This window comes from Seriola lalandi, unplaced genomic scaffold (assembly GCF_002814215.2).
Source record: "Seriola lalandi dorsalis isolate HSWRI2012SDOR001 ecotype SW California unplaced genomic scaffold, Sedor1 jcf7180002054474, whole genome shotgun sequence".
In the NCBI taxonomy this organism is placed as follows: domain Eukaryota; kingdom Metazoa; phylum Chordata; class Actinopteri; order Carangiformes; family Carangidae; genus Seriola; species Seriola lalandi.
In genome coordinates this window covers 96,055-114,472 of record NW_019525027.1, presented here as the reverse complement: position 1 = coordinate 114,472, position 18,418 = coordinate 96,055, and the positions used below count along the sequence as shown (strand labels likewise).

Genomic DNA, 18,418 nt, shown 5'->3' with positions numbered 1-18,418 from the left:
TCCCCAGTGTGTAGGGGCGAAAGACGGATGTCACTTTAATGTAGCGTCAAATGAACATGTGACCTAACGCAGCTGGTGCCAAAATCTGTAACTTAATCAGTACTTAAACATGTTCCCGTATGGCAGCGATACATTTTCATTCAATACCAGGTAGATTTTGGTTCTTCTACCAAGTAGCAAATAGTCTGTCAATAGTTTGTTATTGACAAATTTCATTAATAAGAATTGAATGAAGAGATATTTCATAAAATTCTTTATTCATAAACTTGATGCAAGTTTACAAATTACTTTACATGGTCAAAATCACCCTTGCAATGTTAAAAAAAAAAAATGAAACCAAACCAAAGCATGCTAACAGTGCATAACTTTATAACCCGGCCAACGCAGTTAATGAAGCAAGGTAAAGAACCCAGAATCAGGCTAGTTCAGACCTCAGACCAATACGTCGCTCGCCAAAGCAGAGAAGGTTTTTGTTAGTCAGACAACTTGTGTTGGTGTGAGAGGAGCTGTTATTCAGTGCACAACAGACTTGAGTACACCCATTATTCCAAACGTCAGGTTAAAGATGCAGGCCTACAACTGCTCTGATGGCACACTAATCTGAACTGCTACTATTGTTGGGAATCCTGGCATGTTTTAAGGTAATCAAAGCAGGTAGGATGTCTTTTAAGTCCTTGTGTCTCGTATAGTATCTGACGTGGTTCAATAAACAATGCACAGGGAAAAATGATCCTGTGCACTGATGTAGGAAACCACAAGTAAACAAGTCATGAGAAAATGGATACATCTAGTCTTTTTTTTTTTCCTTTTTTTTTTTTCTTTTTTTAAACCACCCGACCCAACCACTCATTGCCTTCAGTAGCTTGGGGAAAAACACCCATTGATATATTGACATGCAAAATACAGCAATATCAAAGAAACAGGGCAGATGTGTTCTGTACCCCTGATCAAGCGCAGGATAATCTGAGGGTGGGAGCAAATCTTTACTCCACATTATCTGATCATTCCAAAAACTTGCTTAGTAATTATTTTATCAACTTCAACGGCATTCAGAAAATCCAAGTGTGTGCAACTCAACAGCAAAACACACTGCAATGTGTACTGTTAAACAGGGGCGTCATTTTAAAATGGCCCAAAAAAATAAAACAAAAAAAGATCGACACATTTAAATCTTGCATTTCATGACGATATTCTGAAGCAATCCTTTGCAAAGTCGAGTGTGCAGTATGTATTCCTGAGTTTGCTTCTCCAGAGAATGCAGGGGTGGGCTCGACAATGTGACCAGAATGAAGTGACTAGTACCTTACCAATGGCATCACAACAGCTAACAACCATGCCAATGATCCATAGTCTTGTTAAGATTTCGCTTGTGGTGAAGAAAGGGAGGAGCAAGAAAGGAGGGTAACCTTTGTCACATCCAGCAAGTCTAAACAAATGTCAGACATGTACTGAACATGAAACAAGCTGTATGTTTTTACACCCATCTCTGCCTGTTTTGAAGATATTGGTGTTGTGACTGAGGTTAGTATTACTGAGGAAATTCTAAAATCAACTCAAAACGTGAGGAATGACTGTATGAATTAGCATAACTAAGCTTTCTATGCTGGTTTTCAGGACAACATACTCAAAACAATTCAAGTAACCACACAATAGAACACCCACAACAAACGTGTAACTGCATTAACTGGAATGCTCCACACAGTTTTCTGCATATTATTCACATTACATCAAAGACCCAGCACACTGAGGGGTACAGCAGTGCTGCGAGTGGTTATGAATAGTAACCAGAGAGGTGGGAATGGGAAGAGCTGGGTTCCTCCTGTGGCAAATTCTGAACAAATAATTTATCAAACCTGAACAAATAATCTGGAAACGGAAGAGACTCCAGTTGATCTTCCCAGGTGTGAATCCAGAAGGTATATGGTCAAGACTATTGCTGTGAATTTTTTAACTCTGGCTGCATTTTTACAAACAGCCACGAGGTCAAGGAAAAGTCAGAAGGTAAAAGGTCACTTTTTTTTTTCCAGACTGCAGGATTGGCAAAGTGGTCAGGATGTGAACCAGCTACAAGAACTAAGCAGGTGACTACACTGTTAAGCTGTTAAGACTAATTTTCTTCAGTACAACAAAACTCCACAACACTGTGTCTTCACTGCATAGCCTTACTGAGGTTCATCCGGTTTGAGTGATTAGATATGAATAGCCAAACCTCTGGAATGCCAGAAACAGCTGTGTCTATGCCATTGTTACGTCCATTGTGGTGAAGAGGTGCCATCAAATAAGGGGAATGGAACTGTCATTGTTTCCAATAACATGAAGATTACAAATCAATATTTAAAAAAAAAAAAAAAAAGAACAAAACCGCAGTAGTCATTAAGCTTACATAAGAACACGGTGTACTTTTGTTTCCTTCTGCAAGAGCATCCATGAAGCAACTTTTCTTTAGTCTAAATGGGTCTTGAGAAGTTGCAGTGCCCCTGCAGATAATAGTCAGGGGTATATGGTAATACAGTCTCTGCCCAGCCAAAGACCCAGACAAGGTTACATTATAAACAATTAAATCCTTTTGCAGAAATACAAATTTACATGTTTACATGTGGAGTTAAAATCAACTACATTACAGTGTGATCCAATCCAAACACACCCCTGCTTTGCCTGGTCATGTTTTCTTGTGTTGCCAGCCTAGCCACACACCAAACCTCTCCTGCAGGGAGTGGTCCAGCTGCTGGTTGTGATGATGACAGTGGTCGTCAACTTTAGAGCTCAGCGGGATGCTGTTCTTCATTATGGGCTGTCCCACCCAGGCTGCAAAAAGTCTCTTCATCTTCCTCCCCACCTCAGGGCTTCAAGCTTTAAAAGATAAAGAGGTTTGAAAGCAAGCTAGCCTCAGAAGCATGTTATTCCAGAGGAGGGAACTTGGCATTACAAAGATAATACATGAGCACAATATTACAGAGGCCGTCCGTGGAGAGAAAAGGCGGTGGTTCTTTTCCACCACCAGCATCTAGTGTCCTTCCCAGCCACCAGTGCATCATATCAGGGAATGCCGCATGCCATTCTCAGATCCAGTCTGTGGTCAGAGAGGCACTGTCCGGCGACTGGAGCATCAGACTGCCACTGCTGGAGGATAAAGCCATGCCGCACCTTTCAACTCGCAGCCAGCAAGTAACCTTGGCATGCTCAACGCCAAAACCAAAGGGTGAGTTTGCGCGCTATTTAGTCCACTGTTTTCCTGGAGTTCAGAACGAATGTCGCAATGGAAAAATTAGATTGTATCAGACAACAGATGCACAGAGAGATAAATATCCAGGGGAGAGGACATCCTTGCGAATAGCTGATGAACTTGGATGTAAATTTCAGGTGGGGGCGTGTGTGAGTGTCTGTGTGTTTATGTGCTAGTTTCTGGGTTGTCGCTGGATGAGGAATTTGGTTTGGAGTTCAAACTCTCATGTAGAGAACAAAATGGTTTGCAGGATAAAAAAAACATATTGGTCGCAAGATAAAGAAAAAAAAATCTAAGACATGTGGTCCCAGTGCAGGAAAGGCAATAGTCTGTTTTAGCCATCTTCCTTAGGGGGTGTGTACCAGCCTAAGGGAAAAAGCACAACAACAGATAATGACTATACAGTAAAAAATACAAATAAGACAATACAAATACAACAAATAAAAACAATCACCAAATCTCTACCTCCAATAGTATCAGGGTTACATGCAGATGATTTTTGCCTCATTGGCATGCATCTGCATTTCCAACCTTGTCTGGTTAGTGCAAGAACCAAAAGCAGCAAGCTTAAAAAGTGTTCGGTGGTTAGACCTAGGGCAGATATGGTCCAGAATTTTAACAAAGTTCAGAAGGGCTTTCAGTTCTCAACTCTTAAAATCTACTGCGATTAAATATAGCTCAACGTTGCCTGATGGAGTAAAAGTCATTTACATATTTTCACCTGGCCTGTTTCTAAATGCAGTGTGTGTTTTCACAAAGGTCAAGGACAACAGAAAAGCTGCATGAATGGTTATCTTTGAGCAACTGACTTACCTGTGCGTTTTTCTCCAATAAAACTTGTTTAACTTTAAAATGTGAATGTTGATGTTTTTCTTTATTGATTTTATTGTCAATTTCATGTTGAACTACATATCAGACTCCAACAAGACAGGAACTGTTTGCCCCCTGTTGGGTCACTAAGATCTTTGACGTTAGGTGTAAAGAATGGTAAATATCAGCTATGGGAGATATGAAATGGTGCCGTCAGTAACAGACTTTAACAGAATCATGGTGACAGCAGAGCCAAAGTGACAGTTACTGTTTAAGTATAAATTCAGAGCAAATTAATTTGTTTTTCATTTTACCATTATCTACATCCTTCGTAATATGAATCCCTAAAACCACTATATAGAAAATATAAATGTTGTCCATGTTTGGTACATACACAACAGTCCATGCACTAGTTTTCCTCAGCTTTGATCCATGGGACGGATTTGGTTTCAGTAAACAAGGTCAGTAATGCACTCTGTACGAAACTGGAGACAAAAACACTCACCGTTCTTTTCATGGATCTGAACCAGGGATTTGTAGGACTGCTGTGCTCTGGCGAGATTGTACTGGTTCTGCATTAAAAGATGAAAATTAAGTCAACCTTAGAGTGTGCACAGGGTTTATGATGACAGTACAGAACAGGAAACAGCAATGACAGCTTTTTCCACAAGCAAAAAAAAAAAAATGTATCACACCATCTCCACTTTCAAGAACAAAATGCTGTGTATGGTGCAGGATAATGAACACACATTCCTCTCTTGTTTGACCATTCATACCAGACTGCTGTCACACACATCTGGTCATCAACATTCACATAAGACCTGGCTCTGCAGCCATAGCTCTACACACATGAACCACAGACATTCACAGGACTTTGTACAAATCTATATGATAAAGGCTGACTTCATTAAGACTGTAGCAATGCTTATAGTGTCATACCTGGGATCACCTTCACGGCGATTGACTGACTTTTCAGATAGATGTCCAAATTCATCAATTGCGCAATGCTCTCTAGTTCTGGACTATCTTAGGTAGGACTAATCTGCCATGAATTCTGCAAGATTTTTTTTTCAAACTAAAAAAAAAAGAAGTCTTGCCACTTAAACCACCCAGCTCCCTTCACTACAGCAGAAAACGTTTGACTTTTGGAAGAATTCAAAAGTTACAAGCATATCCAGAAAAATACAATCTCAGTGTTGTGCAGATCTGTAGCAGAGCTGCAGACTGGCTTCTTGATGTGGCAGAGCTCAGTACTTCTGCTAACTCATCAGTCAGGCTCAGGATATTTTCCCTGGGTAAGCAAAAAAATTAATCAATGTTCACACAGGTACATGTATGTAATGTATATGTCCAACATGTTTACTGTAATCTCTCAAAACTCTTGTTCCTATTTGCTCGCCCCATCACTGTGAGCAAACCATAAATAATGAGCCATGGTTTTCCTCTTTTTGCAGGTGTCACTGCCTGTTACCATGGAAACATGGCTTCTAGTTTTTACTAACTTTTTAAGCTTAGAGTATTCAGTCTTTATTTTTGTGACAGTGTATATCTGGCTTTAGACTAATCTCAGTACAAAATTAAGATCGGTCTAACACCACAGACCAGAATAAAGTCCATTTGTGAAAGCTGCTTTAAGAAGCTGAATAATATAGTTTATGGCCAAAACAGCTCAAAGTTCCATACGATATTTGCAGTAAGGACTTTTCTACACAGGGGGCATTTTGGCACATTTTCCAGTCATCCTTCTCACAGGTCTGCCACGCAAAAAAAACAAAAAACAAATCAACCGTCATCTGCACAGTCCACATAAAGGATCACTTTTCACTTGTGCTTAATACATTCAAACCTGCACTAAAATTTTTACGCATCAAGTCTGTTTTCTTCCATTTAAAATGATTATCTTGGCTGTGGTTGTGTGTCAGGCTTAAACATTGTAAACAAGGGTGACCTACACCCAGCACTGTACCTGAATGCATCCTCTGTAGACACAAAAGTAACTAAATCTGCTCTACTTACATGCTGCTTTTGCTATCAACCTGTGTATTACTATAGCATTTCTATAGTGACCGTATGGTAAATCGTAACTGTTTTTTAAAGAAGCCCTGGTTCACCCTATCATACTAAAGTAAAGTGGTGTCAGATTAAGTGCTTAACCCTGGTTGAGACACCAGGTTGTGTAACATGCGTTGACCTACTCACACTGTCAACAAACACTTGTTTATCCCAGATCACTGTGCGAATCGGAAAGTGTATTGAGGGGTAAAGGTCATCAAATAGTTTTCATGAATGCATTTTTTCCAGTGCTGGTGAAGCTTGAACACAACTATAGTGAACAATTTACAAAGTTCTTTCCTTAAAGAAAAACACAATATCAAAGCAAGCGTTTTCACCTCTGGCATAATGCAGACACCTTACTCCTGTTAGGCCTTTATTGACAACTGCTCGGCATCCACTTTTAAGACGAATCGGTTAACAACTAAAAATACTTGTTTCTCCCTAATACATGCTCACATGTCCATTGCAATACTAACATTATGCAATAAGAGAATTTAAAAAGCTATGATCTGATTTCTTTTGGTTCTCCAAGTGAAAATAATTTTCACAGCTGTTGTGTCAGCTGATTAAAATACCTCTTACAATACAATCATGCAGAGGTTTTATGATAAGAATAAAAAAATGTAAGTTGTCCAGACAAACTTCATCACAGTTGCACATTATGCTTAGCCAAGATTTATCAGATTGGGAAAGGATGAAAAGTAAAATATACAAGTGAGAAACAGCAAAAATTTCAGTCTACACCAAAACATATGACACAGCAAAGTAGAATGTGTATCTATGAGACCAACTTCTGAGAGGGACTCCCATGTTTCTTTCATACTTAACTTAGTAAACTCTGCATAAAGCCTGCAGCCAGAAAACATAACAAGTACAAGTGACAGCAACTGCAAACTGCAGCACAAAAAGATAAGCATCTACCTTGGCCGCCCCAGTAGTGACACGATGGACCTCCCACCCCACTTGGATTAAAATTAAAAAAACACACAGCCAGCTTTGGCTGCAGAAACAGGAGGCTGTCACACATCACAACACGCCACCACTAAGAGCCAGGAAACCAGGCCTCTGTGTCAAAGCACTGGCATCATGGTCCACATCATTCATTACATGAGGTCAACATTATCACAGGATATTTCCTGACTTGAAATTAAACCTCTTGTGCTTCCTCACTTACTTTATTGGCTCCAAACTGCACTCTGGCTTTTCCTTTGACTAAAGTGGCATTGATCTGCATGATGACAGACTCAATGGAATAGGCACTGCTCCAACCCTGCAATCAGGAACCGCAGTGTCAGTAAAAGTAGGTTTTAAAAATGTAAAACAGATGCAAATACGATCCAAAGTAACATTTAATATCATGCAGCTCAGATTTACATTAAATTAAAGCATTGGATACATTTGACATACCTGTTTGGTGAGAAGTTCCATGCACAGGGCACCTCCTCCAAGAACATAACTAAAGCAAGAAAGAAGTAGACAGCTTTTAATCTAAGTTTGTTTACAAACTCAACCCTGACCTCAATAGATTATGGAGATGGAAGAAACTGAGACGTGTACCAGGTAAATTAACTCACCCTCCAGAAAGCACAGGAGAAACTACCCGGACAAAGGGTGGATCAAAGGGGAAATTATCCTATAGCGATGAACAGCAAAAATGGTTAATTTACAAACTTCAAAGACTTCTGAATGGTGTTTCATTTTCATGAAGGCAAAAGTCAATTTCACTCACTTTATATGAGAAGTTTAGTAAAATGTAATCCATTCCTTCCTTTTCCTTTAGGACTTGTAAATCACTGTGTAAGGGGCTGTCTGGATCCACCCTGTTGGTCATCAAATTATGCAGTCAGCTTGTGTTTAAAGTGAGATTCGAAAAGAGAAAACAACACATGACACAAAATCCCAAAGTTACTCACGTCCTTAGTTTGACGTGCCATTCATACAGGCTGTCGTTAACAAGCTCAACTGAGTAGATGCCTGCAAAAGAAATTGATTAATTATGACCGTGCAGAATCCGAGGTCTAATAACAGCTGTAATGATTTGATCTCCACTTTCATTCTATAAACTACAAGGTAATGCAGTGAGGCAAACACTCATCAGATAATTCAGCAATAAATATCTGAAGCCTTGTTCAAAGGTGATTGGAATTTGTACAAAATAAAATAAAATGGATCTGACTAATTATTTAAAAAATGGTTTGTGCTTCATTTTTCAAAGAGTAACATTTTTTCTGTGGAAAGCATATCAATGTGGCTTATAGCCATTACTAAAGCATATATGAGTCCTTTGCACAAAAGTAAACAGTGTAGTAGCTTACGGTAGTTGACCTCAGGATAAGTTATAAAGAGTTGGCTGTCTTCTGTATTCTGCTAAACTAAACTAGTTCTCAAATGCTTTCTTTTGATCATGTGTACCTCATATCACCATGCTTGATGTCCACCATCACATCACATCCCAAGGATAGAAATGATGATTATTGTGAGTGTGGGTTTGTGCTGGTGCATTTCTGGGTTGAGATTTTTTTTGTTGTTGTTTTTGAAGTGCTTTTTTTTTGCAGATTTGCAACAAAGAGCAGACCTTTGTGTGGTGTGCATACCTGTCTTGTAACTCTGAGACCTGTAGATCTCTCTAAGCTCCTTCATCAGGCGGTCAGAGGCTTGCACTGAACCAGACACAGCTCCCTGCAAAATACAAAACAACTGTAACAGTAAAGACAAAGCACACAGCCCTTTGTAATTCGCCATGAGGGCAAACCTGTCATTTGCACTTAATGTGGGCCAACATCAATGAGAGAGCTTTATCCTGCTAGACGTCAATATTTATATCTCTACACCCCCTGAAATAATGTTTTACTGATCCTCAAAATATTAATAAAAAAATGTAACATAGGCCATTGAAGCATGCCTTTGTGGTTCTATAGTTAGGGTATAATTGTATTTTTGCATTTTTGACACATTTCAGATACAAAGAGAGCGATTGAACAGGATGATGAGCAAGCAGAAAGACCTTCCCAGAAGAAAAACAAATCTTTTCAGAAGTTTTTGCTGCCTTGAAGGGCAGATGCTAAGAGAAACCTGATGATACTGCATAGAAGCACATTTAAAAAAAGGACACATTCCCCACTGTCAGATAAATGTATGAATTGTCTCACCACTGTCTTCTTTCTTAACTTTATTTTTAAAAACCTTTGCACATTTGTCTTTCACAAAAGTAAGCAATAGTGACAATATGAATAGCTGAGCATATAAAAATTTTATGTACATCAAATGTAGCATTCACAACATCTACCAAGGTGTGAAGTTTGGTCCTAGATCAAAGATGTCATGAACCATAAGTACTATAAAATACAGTATAAGTACTTCACTGAACAAACACTTACATTCAAGTGATCCTGCCTCTGGTTCTTTCGGATCTTCTCAAGGATGGCCAGATTCTCCTTCTCGATCCCATCATCCTCTGATTTTTTCCCATCCACAGGCTCCTCCTCTTTCATTTCATAGTGGTCCAGATCCTCTATGTCCTGTTTGTTTGTGTTTGATATTTTAAATCATATCTGGTACTCAAGAAATACATGCAACTTAAAAAAAAAAGCTCAGCGATCAAAGCCAGTGCCAAGTAAAAAGATCTGAGGGAACTTGCTTGTTCACTAGAATCACAATGTAACAAGAATTATATTAGTGTTTGATTCAAAGGGAAACTATCATAATCAAATAAAACCCACTGTCGGTAATAATGCAAATGTATATAATGAAGATAAAGAGAAGCAAAACAAAAAAGAAAATGTTGGCATTCTTATCAAATGTTATAATTAACCAAGCTACCTACCATAATGGAAAATTGGAAGAGGCTTAACGTGCCTTATTTAAAGCATGTGTGACTAAGATGGAAAAAAATACACTTTTCACTGAGCACAGCACCATAAGAGCGGTACATGAGGTGTGTAGAGCAAAGATGATGACTTACTTCTCCCATCTCCTCCTCCTCCTCTTCTTCAGATGTGACCTCCTCTGTCCCATGCTATAAACACACACACCACAGACAAAGTATTATTGGCTGTGCTAACTCGTCTTTTTATTTTACAAAAAAACCTTTAACTGTCTGTGAAACAGGAGGCCATTGATAAGCTTAGACAAAAAAGTCCTATAAATCACCACAGCCCTTTTAATGTAAGCTAATATTTCATTACTAGGCACAAGTGGTTTTGAAGTGCATAATAAAACATCCTAATTGAAGCATGCAAGTTCCTTAAATGTAATCAAATACTGGCTGTATCATGCCATAGGGAGGTTATTTGACAAGAACAAAATAGGCAGCCTTGCCTTTCGGTCTTGTCCCACGGGGCCTGCGGGCAGGGGCTGGTCCAGCATCTCAACATCAGGATGTTGGGGAAGGTTGTACAACCGACAAAGGTCACAAATAAGTTTCTTCAACTGCTGCAAAAGCTAGAAAGACAAACCACAAAAAAAGAGGGGATATAGAGTTAGATAAACCATTGAAGATCGCAAATTCAGTGACACAGCAATGCCACATGGCAGACATGTGACAGACATGACATAAATGCCAGCACAAACATGATGATGTTGTGAATATCACAAGTTCTTGAACACAGAATTTGTGATTCATGATTGTGTAAGATAAAAGACAGTAAAATGTTTACATCATTCAGAAAGCAGTGTGTTGGAGGGCATTATAACTGTCACTGTAAAGTAAAGCCCAGCACTCTGTAAGTTGTAGCAATAAAGTTTGGGCTAACTACTAACATATTACTTCAAAGTTAAGACTTCAACATAAAACATTTACTGTAATAGCACTGCAGATATGTGCAGGAAGAATAAAATTGTTTGTGCCCATATAAAAAGAGCAGCCATCAGCTAGTGTGTGCTGCCTTTGCAAATTTGGTGCAATTCAAACACAGGCTACCACAAAAACATCTGTGCAACAGTAAGAAAATGGATCGATCTTATCTATCCACAGGAAGGCAAGGTCTGTCCTTTACCTAAAAGACAACATTAACAATGTTGTACTCTTTATCTGGCTGACGACTCTGTAGCTATGGTGCAAACAAAAAAAAAAAAAAAAAAAAAAAAAAAAAAAACTTCTGTCCAAAAACCTGACAGCACTTCTATAAAAAGCATATTTTGTGTCCTACAAACAGAGCAAGCAGCTTGAATAAGTAGGCTAACTAAGCTCAGGGTGTCACCACATGCATAGGATTACATAAGGGGCTGCTTGTCACAGACATTTTGACCTCAAAGGTTGTACTGATGATCTAATGATACAGCCATTTGGCCTACTGAAAACCTGCCTATCTGTACTTGCCAGTTAGACATGTTTATCCCATTCCCTATGTAGAAAGTCGCACACATTTATGCAGCACATGCAAGTTTATATTCATGTTTGAAAGGCCATATGAATACCCTCAGTGTTGTGTAAATATTGTGAATGTAATAATAAAATGGCAAAAACTGTCAGTGAACACTCTCTTTACCTAAGCCAACATTGCAAAATTCTTGCAAGAATGAAGCAAAGCCTGTTTGAGGACAACAACTTCTAAAATACAAGTCTAAAATACTGACATAAAAATCCAATACCAAGTGCAGCCTGTATTCATCACATCTATATAATAACCAGCATATTAAATAAGTCCCAAATAAAGGAGGAGTGCAAAAAGATTATTTAGCACCACAATTATCTGCCCCTTCTGATGAGGCTCATCACAGCAGGCTGCCATTATGTCACAATAATGCACAGAAAATGCTCCTGCTGGGAGGCAGCCTGGTCAATACTTGTTTAGCCAAGAAACTCAATTCAATTCAACTTAAAATAAATTAAGGGTAGTCTTTTCATCCAGTCACATGCCATATACCTCTGATATACAATGAAAGAATTTTGGCTGAGGCTACCTTTGACTCTGTTTTAACAAATAAGAATACCTTGAGAATGAGTCAGCTGGGCATTGAAATGCCCTACTCAGTGTTCATTTATGTTACTGTTTACTTGAGGCAAACTGCTGTATCACAAGATAATCTGTGTCTTGTAGTGAGCATTCACAGTATGGGTTCAACAAAACCTACTGTGTGTGTGTGTGTGTTTGTGTGTTATGGCAACATTTTGGATGGCAGACAAACTGCACAATGATTAATAAAATTGTAAGCATATCCTCACATAGTATACAGAAATTGTTAAGTTTTCCTTAGTGATAAATAGTGAAACAAGCGAATCGGGATAAATACCAGAGTACTGCCTTTTCTCACATCTTCCAACCTCTCCAAAACTTGCGCCAAGCTCGGGTCATCAGAGTCCACAAACCATATTGGCGGCGTAGATGGATAAGATTCCTGAAGACAGTGAAACACAACAAAAAGGAGACGGTCACAACAGCACAGTTGACATGTTTACCTGCTTGCGTGTCGCAAGGTTAAATACAGTCGGTAAATAACGTAGAATTTGGGTTGACGACATTAGCATTCAGAGTGTAGCGATAGCTAACAGCCGGGGTTGCTTATCAGGACTGTTTAATGTCAGACTGTCCAACCAACAACCCAGCTACCAAGACTGAGTAGCTATTAGAGACTCTAATAAAACTACGCAGAAACCTGTCCCGCATAGCATCAGATTGTACCGTTGTGGAGGTAGCCTTCTACCTGGCTAGCAAGTTAACCAGCTAACTTTAGCTCGCTAACGACCAACGAGGGAAGTGTATAAATCCTGGCACTTGTGTTGCTGTCCACTTACCGTTATGTTACAGTGGATAATTAACAGCTTTTCCCCAGTTACATTAAACTGGCAGCTCAGCTCGTCAGGCTTCCAGTCAATGATCCTGAAGCGTTCGTGGTTTGGATCAAAAATGGACTCCAAAAACTTCAGTTCGGCCTTCAGCCCCGACACCGACATCTTCCATGCATCTCCGGCTGGGCCGCTGGGGAGGGGGAGAAGTCGGGACTTAGCCTTTAGCTAGCTAAAGCCACGATGCAAAATTCTATACAAAATTTGCTACAAAGTGGCAAAGACGGACTGCCCCTGTAGATATAGCTGGATACCCAGTGTCAGGTATAAACAGCGTCCGGGCAAATTTCAGCGCGACCGGACAGATCTGCTATTGAAGTAGCTAACGTTAGCTAGCTTTCAGTTAGCATTTGAAAACAGCGCAGTGCTTAGCAAGATGCTAGCGAGCGAGTTAGCGAGCCAGTCCGTTGTTGTTGTCTCTCCGTCTATTGTTGTTGTCTGCCTATCATAACAACATTTTAAGGCTCTCGCGGTGTCCCGTGACCGTCTCCTCACAGTCCCTTCGGACAGTTCCTTATTATTTACTTAACCGGGAAACAATCATACAGTTTCCACGATCGGAACTTATATCCCGCTGTAGGGACAGTGCTTTTCATCCCGGTGTACAACTGTAGCTGGCCTCTTGTGGGGTTTAAAGATGGCGTTCTGCAATCTCCCCGCTCCCGCAGAATCCCAGCATTCAGCGCGTTCTCAATTTATTTCAGGGTGGGAAAATAACAGAAAGTTTACAACACTGGCTCGTTTAGTCAAACATTTGTTGCAGGACAGTAGCTTCATTGTAATTTCGATTTGTTCGTAAGGCAAAAGGAACCAGTTACCTTCTTAAGGTAATGCATACCAGAGTAAAACTCGTGCATTCAACTTAGAATTAGTGCATCATTTACTTTGGTGCCACCAAAATGCCTTAAATTATTTACTTTATATTTCCGATTAAAATCAGTTTGATGCACTGTCAATGAGAAAGCTGGGCTGTTCATCATTTTATGACTTGGCATAATTAATAAATTAAATATATTTTTAAGATTTGTTATTGTCCAAAAAAATAGGCTGTTGTAAATGACTTATTGGCTTTGTTAAACAATCTGAGCAATTTAGCATTTTAGTGTGCATCAGTATGGCCTACACAATATTCTTGTTGACTTGTATTAATTTTCAGTGAAAAAGTCTTATTTGAGTTCTTTGGGCTGAATGAGGCATAATTCCAACCCATTTTGATCTAAATTCTGATTTGCATGTTCTTTCTCCAGTGTCTTTAACATATTAGTCACATGAATTGTGCCTGCACCATTTGTTTTCAACAGGCTACCTGGACACCTTAACAGGTTATTAAAAAGAAGAATCTGTGTAACTGTACTTACTGCACACGAAGGTTATTATTCACAATCTGCCCCTCCCTCTCTCTCTATGTGTGTGTACATCCTGGTGTTGTATCTAACTGATAAGGATAGATCACAATTTATAGAGGACCTTTGTAAAATATTGCATCCTAATGAGCACAGAATATGCCTATGATAATACAGTACAATAAAATATAGACCATAGATATGTATTTTAATGACTGCTCAGGCCAAATGTCACTTTCCCACTGCCTTATGCATACGGGGTTGTAAAATAAAATCTACTCTGCTCACAAGTATTTAGGAAAATAATCTGCTGTAGTCCATATGCTGTCTATGCGCTACCTTTCTCTAATAGAAACATTTGATGCGGTGCATTTGTGCATCAATCCTCTCTGTAGTAGTACCTCATGCCCACCAGGGGGTAGTGTTGCCTTAACATCTGAACAACAAGGGTTAGGTTTGGGGCAGGGTAAGCTTAAAACACACTGTTGACGGTCACGCTTTCCACAAACTGGTTATTGTATTTTGGGTTACAGGGACATCTATTCTGTTTATATTTATACATTGTTTGTATTTATGTATTCCATTATTTTTGATGGCTGAACAAATGGCAATACTGTATCTATAGATGAATTTTAAGTTTGCCTCAAAGCTACTTTTTGATGTCAAATTAAAACCTGGAAATATTGTGACTTTCACATTGACAGCCAGACAGGTTCAATACTAGGGAGACAGCGCATAGTCTTCAAGAAGCAGTACGTTTAGTCCTTGAATTCAATTAGACAGATTGGGTGGGTTTCAGGGAGAACACCAAACCTTAAAAGCAAACTTTAAAAGCCATTTCCTTTGTGAGTAAGTCTGTTATCAGAAGAGATTTGGGAGCAGTTGACTGTCCCAAAATAGTGCTGTCCTGTCATCTCTAATTATCCTATCATTAGCTCTCCCTTTCAACAGGGATAACCTTTCTTTTATTTGGCCTTCTCCAAATTAGTATTCCATGATGCTCTGTGGAGGACACAAGCAACTCACTCAAACATACTGGCAATAGTTCAGTGCTTTGTGTCTAATTTAGTCATATGTTATACCTCAAACCTGTCATGCTTCTGACATTTAGTGGACTGAGCAGACGACTGCAAATCACCCTTATATGTACGTATACTGAATATGTCAGCTACAGTAGTTTCAGTTCTTGAGCCATGTTTCAGTTCAAGGTTTCATTGTTTGGGAACAATATATTGATTTCCCATTTTAAAGGCCAATACACTAACAAGGTGGGGTTGGTTGACCATCTGGTCCAAACCTGACCAGGAATTGAACCATGACTGCATTCTCATATGAACACAGTTCTGTCTCCTTACGCCCTAAGCCACTCCGCCAGCCGTCCATTACAACCTCCATGTATGTGATCTGACAAATTTTTAGATTCACGGTGTAGAATATTGCAAGTGTGTGCAATAAACTCTAACAGTCTACCTGAACTCAGTGAAGTGAGGTCATGGGGTTTGTTAATGTAATGGTTTCTCAGGAAAGGTCAAGGTTCCAGTCTAGCAAGCATTGTAATTCATTTTGAGGGGGATTTGGGCAGCAAGAATGGAGGTGTTGCTGCAAAATCAACAAGGTGGGATGTGGATAACATAAAGTGTGCCGAACCTTATTTTTCTGACCCTACTCTTTGTGTTTTTGTTAGGTTATGCATCTGTATTAATGAGTGTGTGAGTGAGGGGTAGTGGCTGCCTCTGCATGTGAACCTCTGTGCATGTGTGTTGGTTTGTGCAGTGAGTATTGACATTCAGAAGTCAGGGTACTGGCCAGATCATATGATCATAGTAATTTATTCTGAGTTGGTTACAGAGGTTTGCAAATCATTAGTTCCCCATTTAAGTTATAACAGCAGAGCTTACTTCCAGATATGTACATGAACTTTGAACGGGTTGCAAAAAAAAAAAAAAAAAACCCAATTCATTCAGTAGCAACAGAAGACATAAAAAAATCCTGCAGTGCATGTGAACAAGAGCTGAAAGTAACAATAAGCTTGGTGAGATCACTTCCTGATTAAAAGTCAGTCACACATTTTAACTAGGCTATCTCTGTTTACGACTCATAAAGCTGGATTCTATATCTGATAGACTTGGTTGGTAAGTATGAGGCGAGATGTCCCTTTATGTGTTGTGTTTTAAGGGTTACCTTCTCAATGTGTCACATACTTTCTGCTTTTCCACCTGGTCGTCCCGCTTCATTTAACTGCCTGGCTAATTTTGAAGCTGCTGACCTGTGATACCCAGCTGGACTTTTCAGTAGCAGGTTAAATCAATGGTATCCATCCTTGTTGTTGTGTAATTACTCTGTATTGATAGCTTACTGAGGAGATTGTGTTGAGGGACTGTCCTCTATATGTGCCTGTTGTTAGGATGTCATGTTATAGGGGATAACAGTTGTATAACATCTTGCTAAAAGCAATTAACCCACCATGCGAAACGTGTTGCATCTTTCCACAACAGACAGCTGCTAAGAGGTTTACTCCATGCTCTTACATTAGTTACAACAACATTTGTCCTTTTACTAAATGTTGACAAGCAATTAATAAAAAACATGATGCAGATGCATATTTGCAAAGGAAAGAGTCATCATATTTCATGTTGTTTTTCATATGCGTAAATTAGATAGCACTGCAAGGGAAAAGATATTGTTTATGGCTCCTTATTGATTGCACCTACAGTATCCGTTTCATTCATGAAGAGGACATGCAAATGAAGGGGAGGAAACAAACAACTGAGAAATTGATTGTTGAACTCAGTGTTAGAATTATGCTCCACATATTTTAGCCTGAGTGTATCTCAAACAATTTTGGCAGAGCATATCTTCAGAGATGTCACAAAGGCAGACATGAAGCTTGTCAAGGGTAAGAACAAACTACAAACAAACATTCTTTGGTTGAATCCTGATTGTCTTTTCAGCAGTGTTTTATGATTGAGCAGCTGACATGTAGTTTGTCACAGCGCGCCTGTGTACGCACTAATAAAGAGGCAGATTGCTGTTGTCCTCAGTGATTTATCCTGCCCCTCTGTCCTCCATTTGCACTAGACGAAAACTTAATTAAAACCCTGCCTTGTCTCCTCATTCCATCCCAGACAGCAAGAGCAAATCATTTCCCACCATTTACAACCTTTATTATTTCTTTATGAACAACCCCAGAGCTGGAGTCACAGGGCCAACACGAGGGCTCTACATGGCTCCTTAAAATAATGTCCTTTTCAGCTTGACCTTAAACCCCATTATAAGATGTAAACGCACAACTGCTAGCATGTTTTATTTTCATCATCCCATTTAGATACTCTCTTACAAATTGTAGTGTGTGAATAATTGGTAGCACAATCCTAATTAAACCTTTAAATGTCTTGCTTGTATATATACTGGGGGTACATGGAATTGATACAGAGGAAGTGGAACTAAATCAACTTAACCTCATTGTCCTGGTTTGTTCAGTGCTCTATGTCACAGAAAAGTCCACTGAGTATTGTGAGAGCCAGTTCAGCTTATTAGTTCACTGAGAGTCTTTATCAACAGGACAACTGCTCATGATTTGCTCATGACTGGAAAAAAAAAACAACAACTGCATCTAAGCCACAGCAGTGTTGAACCAATGTCTTGTGGGGATTTGGAGGTGTTTAGATGTTTAGCTTTGCATAGCTGAAGCCATCCCTCAACCGCCCACACTGCTGATTCACCACATACAGCAGGGCAGTTTGTCAGAGGAGACAGCACCATTCCCACCAAGGAGAAGCAATATTCACTCTTCTTCATGGGGAACAGTGAGCATATGAGCAGACACTTCACATCCAGGACACAGAGCCCTCATAGTGACTGTAGCATATGTCCTTTGCTTCATCCAACACAACTGACAGAGATGGTATTTCATTTACAGTTAATCTTTATCTCTCAGACCCAGGGCTGGACAGTATAGCCACCATAGGCTTAATTCGTGGTACCGCCTGTCTGTGAAATATCTCTTTTGTATGCTTTTAAATGTTTATGCTGCAAGGGGGGATGACATGTCCAGTCCAAGGTGAGAACTGTCCTTGAGACCAAAAGATTAAGGGAGCTAAATAAGAACTGTTCACCGCTGTATTTTAGTCTGTGCACGGTCCAATAAATGTTATTAATTTGAACTGCATTAAGTCCAGACAGTAGCAGATGTTTTTCACCTTG

The 18,418-nt window shown here is 39.4% G+C and overlaps 1 protein-coding gene across 1 annotated transcript; it reads right to left on the bottom strand.

Moving 5' to 3' along the window:
- Positions 1–240: 240 nt before the first annotated feature.
- ube2q1 (ubiquitin-conjugating enzyme E2Q family member 1) lies at positions 241–13,520 on the bottom strand. The gene is made up of 13 exons (XM_023411974.2): positions 12,822–13,520; positions 12,320–12,424; positions 10,406–10,528; positions 10,050–10,103; positions 9,466–9,606; positions 8,683–8,767; positions 8,002–8,062; positions 7,818–7,908; positions 7,663–7,721; positions 7,496–7,544; positions 7,263–7,358; positions 4,539–4,605; positions 241–3,589 (listed from the first exon to the last, which is right to left on the bottom strand). The coding sequence occupies exons 1-13, from the start codon at positions 12,978–12,980 to the stop codon at positions 3,558–3,560; spliced, it is 1,122 nt and encodes a 373-aa protein (XP_023267742.1). The 5' UTR covers positions 12,981–13,520; the 3' UTR covers positions 241–3,557.
- Between the last annotated feature and the right edge of the window lie 4,898 nt (positions 13,521–18,418).